The sequence below is a fragment of the Lipotes vexillifer genome, unplaced genomic scaffold (genome assembly GCF_000442215.2).
Source record: "Lipotes vexillifer unplaced genomic scaffold, Lipotes_vexillifer_v1.1 scaffold680, whole genome shotgun sequence".
Taxonomy (NCBI): Eukaryota; Metazoa; Chordata; class Mammalia; order Artiodactyla; family Lipotidae; genus Lipotes; species Lipotes vexillifer.
In genome coordinates, this window is record NW_006780838.1 from 687,387 (window position 1) to 695,478 (window position 8,092).

General features: G+C 36.4%; 1 protein-coding gene across 1 annotated transcript in view; it reads right to left on the reverse strand.

The window, feature by feature from the left end:
• Window positions 1-6,452, reverse strand: part of ASPA (aspartoacylase) — a 21,469-nt gene extending 15,017 nt beyond the window's left edge. Inside the window, exons 1-3 of the mRNA XM_007454187.1 lie at window positions 6,330-6,452; window positions 3,996-4,256; window positions 646-841 (exon numbers count right to left, since the gene is read on the reverse strand). Of these exons, the coding sequence (XP_007454249.1) occupies window positions 646-841; window positions 3,996-4,231 (432 nt within the window). The 5' untranslated portion in view covers window positions 4,232-4,256; window positions 6,330-6,452. The remainder of the gene's footprint in view (window positions 1-645; window positions 842-3,995; window positions 4,257-6,329) is intronic.
• Window positions 6,453-8,092: the final 1,640 nt, after the last annotated feature.

Genomic DNA, 8,092 nt, shown 5'->3' on the forward strand with positions numbered 1-8,092 from the left:
ACTCTTTCCATTAAATCATACCAGCTCATACCAGCTCTCCGGAAGGAAGGCTATCCTTTATATAAAAATAATCATACAGTTTATTATTTGTGTTTTTGTTTGCTTGTTATTCTCTAGCAGTTTTTCTTTAGGTATAGCAATGGATTGCTGATTTTTTTCATCTTGTAGATTTTTGAGCCTTAAAATGATTAGCTATATGAAATACTGAATGTTAGGGTATCTGAATCAAATGGAGACAAGGGCAGGACTCAAGAGAGCCAATCTTTTTACCATTGGTCTTTAGTCAACATTAAATGACTATTTTTTGAGCTTCCTTCCTTGAGCCACCTCTACCATACCATTTAAAATTTTGGTATTAATTTTACCACATAGCCTATGATTTGGTGGCTGTCTTGATAAAAGATTTAAAATTTTATAGACGCGATGGTCCATATGTTTTATTATTTTATTCATTGCATTTATTGTTTTACTCATTTCTTCTCCTTTTCTCCCGCCTGTCACTACTACCTCTATTCTGGTGCTCCTCCCAGCCCCCCATTTCCCTTGGACCCTCCCTCCTGACCCTTTTCTGCTTGTTTCACATCTACAAGTGACTTAAAATTATGGGTCCTATGCTAACTTGTAAATTAATAACATTGACATTACCTTAATATAATGAAACATCTGAATTAAAAAGTCATTCTTGGAATCTTCGAGAATAAGAGTGCACCCCATATTAGACGTAGTGTTGTGAAGGTCAAAAATAATGTCATAGGAATCTTCACTATCTTTTGGACCAAATAAACGATTTATTTCTTGAGCCCTTCTCACTTCATATGGCAAATCCTCTGACATTTTTTTGCTGTTATTAGCAGAGAGAAAAAGATTAAGAACATCTGTGGCTAAGGTAACATAAATATACAATAAGAACCCAGTATATAAGAAACCAGTTGCCAAACCTGTAATATGAAAAATCTGTGAAGGAATTGGAAATTTATTTGAAAACTTTATAATCGAAAATTTACAGTTTTTCCTTCCATTTGATTCCATGTAATGTTGCATTGACATGCTTGCAAATAATAGTTCATTTATGTGGCTGGTCACAAGAAGGACATTTCAGTTTATCATTTGACTTCAACCCTGAACAAAATTCTTCCATTGATTCAATCAACAGTCTCTTAGTAGTTAAGTGCACTAGGCTATAATGGAACTAGACCATCAAATGCACCGACTTTTCTTTTTTTTTTTTTTTTTGCACTACAGCTAGTTCTAGTGCACAAAAATAGTCAAACTTAGGTGCTCACATCATCTAATTAGGGATTCTTAAGTGATGTCCAGGAACCACTAGTGGTTCAGGGTCAAGCTTTACAGAGAAGAGTCTGTAGACCCTGCAAAAATACAAACATTTGCAGGTATATGCGTACATGCATTTTCTGGGATGACGGTTGATAGTTTTTATTGAATTCTCAAATGAGTCTCTACCTGCCCCACCCCCAGTGGTTAGGATACATTTTTTTCTTAATGTACATGATAATTTAAATTTATTTTTCCTCATTAAAGCATTCAACCACATTTCTCTCTAATTCCATTTATTTCCATTCTCTGACTGTTTTTGTTAGTATCTTCAAAGGACCTACAGTTTGCACCTGGGTAATTCTTGCCTGGAAATCAGTCAAAAAAGTGGAGCAGCCATTTTTCAGCTATGGGACAAAAGCTGCACATCAAGGCCAGTGCAGAGGGAAGAGAGGAGGAGTCTGCGGCACTGATGATATCATTGAGCCACTGTACGAGCCCTGGACTGCCTACCTCTGGACTTATTACTTGTGAAAAAGAAACCCTTATTTGTTTAAGCCACTGTTTTCAGATTTCTATTACATGCAACCAGACATAGTTCCTAAAGGATACATATGCACTTTAAAAGTTAATTCATGCAACAACTTCATGAATTCTCCCCCTCCCCCAACTGATTTGCTTCTCATTCTCCCCCATGTGAGTAAATCACACCACAGCCACCCAGTTGCTCATGGTCAAGGTTTGAAGTCTTGAAAGATAATAGACACTTTGAATTCTTGTGCCTGGAATCCAGGTCCCACGGGAAGAGTCCCAAAGGATAAAGCTGAAAGAATAGGCAGGAACAATATCCTAAAGGGAATGACATCTATATACTAAATTACTTAAATCTATTCTGGATAGGAGATTTTTGAAGAATTTTTAGCAGGGGAAAGACATGACAAGATTTGCATGTTAGAATGATCCCTATGGCTAGCGCCACACAGACAATACATGGTAGGGAGGATTGGAGTAAGGCTGGATGCAGGAAGATTCTTTAGGACGCTACTCTAACTGCCTATAGAGCAAGTAAACTAAGGCAGTAAAAATGGTGAGGAAGACTGGATTTGCAAAATACCTACAACTATTCAATATTTGAATAATTGGGAGACTTCGTAACCCACTAGACGTAGGGGATGAAGAATGGGGAAGGTTCTAAGATGATTTCCATAGGTGATTTGGTGGGTAATCGTGACATCACTGAGATGACGAATAGAGGAAAAGCAGCAAAATTTGGGAGAGGGAAGGTGAAAGAAGGTAATTAACTTATCTATTTCATAAGTTTCCATAACCACCCTGAGAGAGAACTGTCTAGCCTCTGATAAGTGTTAAATGCAAGAAGTAGAAAGTGAACTTAATTAGAGACTACTCTCATTGAAATGCATGTTATTGAGTGGTCATAATAAGAAAACTCACTCTAGTTCATCTCAGAGTTATTTGGGAAGTTAACATGCCAACTAAAAGTTCTTCCTCAAGAAATTCTTACTTGTAATATGAGTTAGTTAATAGCTGTTTCAGGTGAATAGATAAACCTTAATTGTGTTGACATAACCTCAGTCATGAAGATAAAGCATTTTTGAAATTAAAATTTATGTTAGTGAGAACATGGCCTGATACGCAAGCTATGGCTAATGTATAATTGCCCCAGAAAAATTTATTCCATAAAGTGAGGCAAATTTATATAAATGTAGTAACCATCTTTTGATCTGTGATGACATTAAGTAACTCTTTAAACTCAAATTAGGATTTAATAGAAAATGAGTACATAAAGTGGTGCTCCATTAGTTGTTCCTGTGCATGACTTATATCTTAGCTTGTAGTCTGCCAACCCATTGAAAGTAGAAACCACTTTGTCCATAGCTTTGTACTCCCACAGTACCTGGCACAGTGCCCCATGAAGAGTAGGTATTTAATAATATTTTTAGGTAAATGAAAGAAAGAAGTGGTAAAAAGCTTAGAAGCCTATATGTCTACAGTGGTAGCTATAATGATGTAAAAAAAAAAGGCAAAAATAATAATGACATACCTAGAGTGTTATGATTGCATACACTGTATGCAATGTATCATCAGCAGTAATTTAAATTCAGAAAATTCAGGTCTTAGTGATCCATTACTGAAGGTAGTATATCTACTCCTCAGATCACAGAGCGGTCTAATGTTTTCTGGTGATAGACATTTATTCACTCTTTCATTAAACAAATATTAACTGAAACATTGCACTTTTCTTAACTAGAACTTTCTGCACTACCATAAACATAGTTGCAAAACACAGAGCAGTAAATCACCTAGAAAGCTAACAAATATGTACCCAAGCATAGTGGCCAAACATTCATTTAATGCAAAAGACTATTAAATCTGTTTCTTTAAAGATATGACTTAAAAATAAAATCCTTTGTTATTTGTTGTCTCAGTCTGTATAGAATACATTTAAAAACAAAATCAGTTAAGAACAGTCTGATGGTTATAAAAGTTTATAAAAGAGCACATGAATGCCCAGTTTAGGGAACTGAGTAATTCATAATGGCGTATAACAAAAGTGAAAGTGATCTTATTCACAATAGCAACTATATGTACAAACATGAATATCAAACGTATATACATATGCTCTCACACACACTACTTTTCAGACATATCCACATACACACATGTGTGCATGCATACACACACAACACAACATATAGTCTTACCCAAGATTTTCAGGTCCAAAAACTCGATTCAGGTCACAGTCAATATATCTGGTGCACTCCTTCACTGCTCTTGGGTTGGTAATAAATGGTTTTACTTCCAGCCCTGTTCTCTGAATCTCAGTGCCGTTCTCCAGCCAGTGCTTAACTAGGAATACTCCTGTTAGTTCATTCCCATGAGTTCCTCCAAAGATAGCAACCTTTTTAATAGGATCTTCAGCAGCGTGACAGGAAATCATTTTATCAAGTAGTTTTATCTGATTTCTGCAATTCAGAAGAGAGGAGATCAAAGAAAACTTAATTTTGTAAGCAAAGTTTAGAAATTTAAATCTAAATGAGACTTTAACCAAAGTGCAAAGTTAACTACGCAAGAACTTGAGTGGAGTGTATTTTAATTTTCTGTTACAAGTTCTGAGCCCTGTTTATTATAAGAACACTCCCTTATTTAGCCCTGCCCCCTTACCATATTTGGATTAAAATATGCAGAGATCAACTAGAGATACAGCTGTTTAACTTCTAACTCCCTCAAATGGTCGGTAGACCTAAATGCAATAATAAATTAACATCTCACACTAATGCAAAACTTCTGTTTTCTCTTCAGCTAGAATGTCATCTAATGGTGCTTTCATGACTATTTGTAGTAGTAAAAATAGATTACACTTTTCTTATCCTCAAAAATATAAAAAATAAAGAAAAGGTCTATAGTATGCCTGTCTATATAAAAAATAAAGAAAAGGTCTATAGTATGCCTAAAGAAAAGGTCTATAGTATAAATTCAATATTTATGTTTCCACTTTAAACCATTTCTTCTCGGAAACGAGTTCAGGCCCTTTTTTTTTTATCATCTGAGGACATTTGAATTTCATCTCTATAAACAGCCAATGGCAGATCTTCAGAGACCTCCTCTGGAACCACTATCCTTTCTTTCAGAATGCCTTTTCATGGTCAGAGATGCAAGAACCAAATCAATGATCACTGGGTCTTAAAAAGCTACTTTGAAACATGCTTTCATTTCTTTCTCATGAAGTTATTAGTAATTCTATGTCGACTTGCTTAGGGATCTTTCTCACTTTTTGTCCAAATACTAAAGGAAAAACAACTGTTAGTAATTTTCAAGACTTTGTAATGCCTGAAAATGTCTTGGGGCATGCTATATATACGAACCAGATTATATGAGTTTATATGGACAAAGCCTAATTTACTGGCAACAGAGACTCTCCACTGGAATGTGTTACTCAAGAGGGGGTCTTATTAGGGGAAACTATCCAGAACACTGTACTAAGATGATTACATCCCTTTGCAGAAATGACTCTGAGCCAAATCCGATTTGATTTCATGCTCAATCACCCAGAAAGTCAAACATGTTCAAGTACTGAAAACACTATGTGCTAGTAATGGGAGATTGTTTCAAAGGGGTACGACAAGAGTAATTCATTACAACTGCAGACTAGTTCAGTTTATAATGTTCTTCCGCATATGTTATCTCAGTTTATTCACATATCCACTTTATGAGATAGGGTGGGTTAGGTATTGACATCCCCATTGCAGAGGTAGAGAAAAAAGAGGTTAAATAACTTGGTTAAATTTCCCAAGCTTCCAGGAGAAAACTAGGCCTGAGATCTAGGTTTGCCGAATCTAAGTCCAGTGTTTTTCACAGAACAAAAGGGTGTTCCCTGTTATTTTTGGCTTTCCCCAAAGTTCTAATTTTGCTCTTTCCAAATTCACATGAACAGTCACTACAATGTACTCAGGAAACAAACAAGCTTACAAACAAACACATGATGGAAATATAAAATGTGAATGCTTCAAAATATTTAATAAACCAATACCTGTGTTCTTCCTTTAAGAGATTATAATGCAGAGATAGAGAAAGCATAATAATAAAACCAAAACGTACACATTAAAATTACTGTTCTAATTTCAGAGAAAGCCCTGCAGCCTTTGATTTTTTGCCCACATCTGTGTACACTGAACACTTCATTGTAGAGGTGCAGAAAACAAGCATAAATGTAAACAGATGACAGTCGTATTGTTTAGTTACTTTAGTTTTAAGAGCAGTAACTATGGTGAATTATTAACACTCGATTATGTTTTGTTTCTTTTCTGCCAATTTGTGGTTAATTCTGTCCTTTGCCCTAGTCTCTCTGGAAATGCTGCTTCAGCTATGTACTTGTAGCTGGCACAAATGACTTGCATTTCGAGGCTTGTTTTATGGAATTTTAACAGAACAGCACTCTGAAGCACATCTAACATTCATAAATAAAGTTTCCCTTACATGTCAAAATGAATAACTTTTTTGAGAGTTAATGAATTGTAGTAATTCTGTCCTATACTTACCCTGTTTATTGTGTACAGAGTTTGTCTTCTGCGGAAAGCTTTATTAGAAAAAAAGGAGAGCATTTCCTTAGAACTAGAGCAACAGAGGCTTTTCATACTCTTATACCAAGTTAACTTCCGAAAGATTTTTAACTCCCTGTTTCCCAAAGCGCACCCTACAAAAAATACAAATTCTTATTAGTCTAGTTCTTTCTGAGAATTCAGAGAACTCATAGTATACAAAGTGAGACCCTTTCTAGTTGTCACTATCTCACAATTAGGTTGAATATTTAATGTTTTGAAGTACTTAAAAAAAATAAGCCTGACTTCCAGTATTACAAATGTTTTGTAGGGATGTTGGTGCCTGATTTATTAGTAAAATAATATACTTTAAAACAAAGGGAGGATAAATTTTTCATAGTCATGGCTGTCCAATTGATCAATGTCAGAAAATTTGTAGGAAACAAATTTAAGGCAGAGTTGTTTCCAAAATAGTATGATTGGGGGATGAGAGGGTCTTCTCTCCAATACGACACATAAAGCGTCTCATACACAGTGTGGTTGTCCAGCAGTCATGTAATCAAACTACTATTACTATTTTAATTTTTTCTTCCCCTGTGGTCCTATAGCTGTCATCCATCCAGAATAACTTTCTAGGTGGAAATAAATAAATGATAACCAGAACAAGATAGTGATAGAACAGATAGGTTTATAAACTGCTAGCAAAGATTCCACTTCTGCAGTCCTCACAGATGTAGCTCAGGATGTTTCTCACAGTGGGTTTAAAGTCTTTTTCTTTCAATGAGAAACCTATTTTGGGGGGTAGATGGGTGTTACATACGTGTGTGTGTGTACATATGTATATATCAAGTCAAAATCTGCTTCCTTGAAGTTTTTACTCATTTTTTAAAAAACCTCCTCTCTGGAACCATGAGGACAAGTTTTTTCAGACATTTTATTGTGTGAAGTCTTCTCTTTTCCATATTAAACGAAGACCTTATTCCTTCAGACTCATTCCTTAGTTTGGCATTCAAGATCTTTTATTATCTGGTCTCAATCTATCTCTAATCCTATCTTCCAACATTCTCTTTTATTTGGCCTAATCTTCAAAGAAACTACTAATAAGTCTCATGGTCTCATAGTCTTAGGACTTCACTAACAACATTCCCTTTATCTCTGGGTCCCTTCGCAACTCTTCCCTTCACCTACCCCAGTCTTCAAATGGTCAGAAGGTAGGGTAACAACAAAAAATGGGCTTTGAACCCAGACAGAAGTAGAATTATTATTCCTGGCCTCCAGTAAGTACTCAATAAATGGCAGCTACTGTTATTAAATAAGGGCTAACATTTATTGAGCATTTACCGTGTGTCAGAACTGCTCATTTTCTCTTTTAGCATCTTCAGGGCAATTAAGTATTATTATTGCTATTTAACTGAGGAAGGAAATGTAGGTTTAGCGGGGGTAACGTGCCGGAGATCAAAGGGCCAGAGAGGGGCAGTCCAATGGTCGAGGGCCAGAGCCCAGGTCACTGCACCTTCCCTTTCCTCTCCGGGGTCCTAGGTCTCTAAGGTATGTACTCCTTCCCTTCCCGAGCTTGTGCAGCACTGGCCCTGCCTTCCTGACCACGCTTGGCCTTGCTGGACTGTCATCTAAACCCAGCCCTCAGCTCTCCCAGCCTCCTGGCGACTCCAATGCCCCGTCTGCTTGACCTCACTCAGACTCTCAGCCAGACCAAGAGAGACCCCTCTGACCTGGCTTTGAGGCCTGTGGCCTTTTTTTTTTTT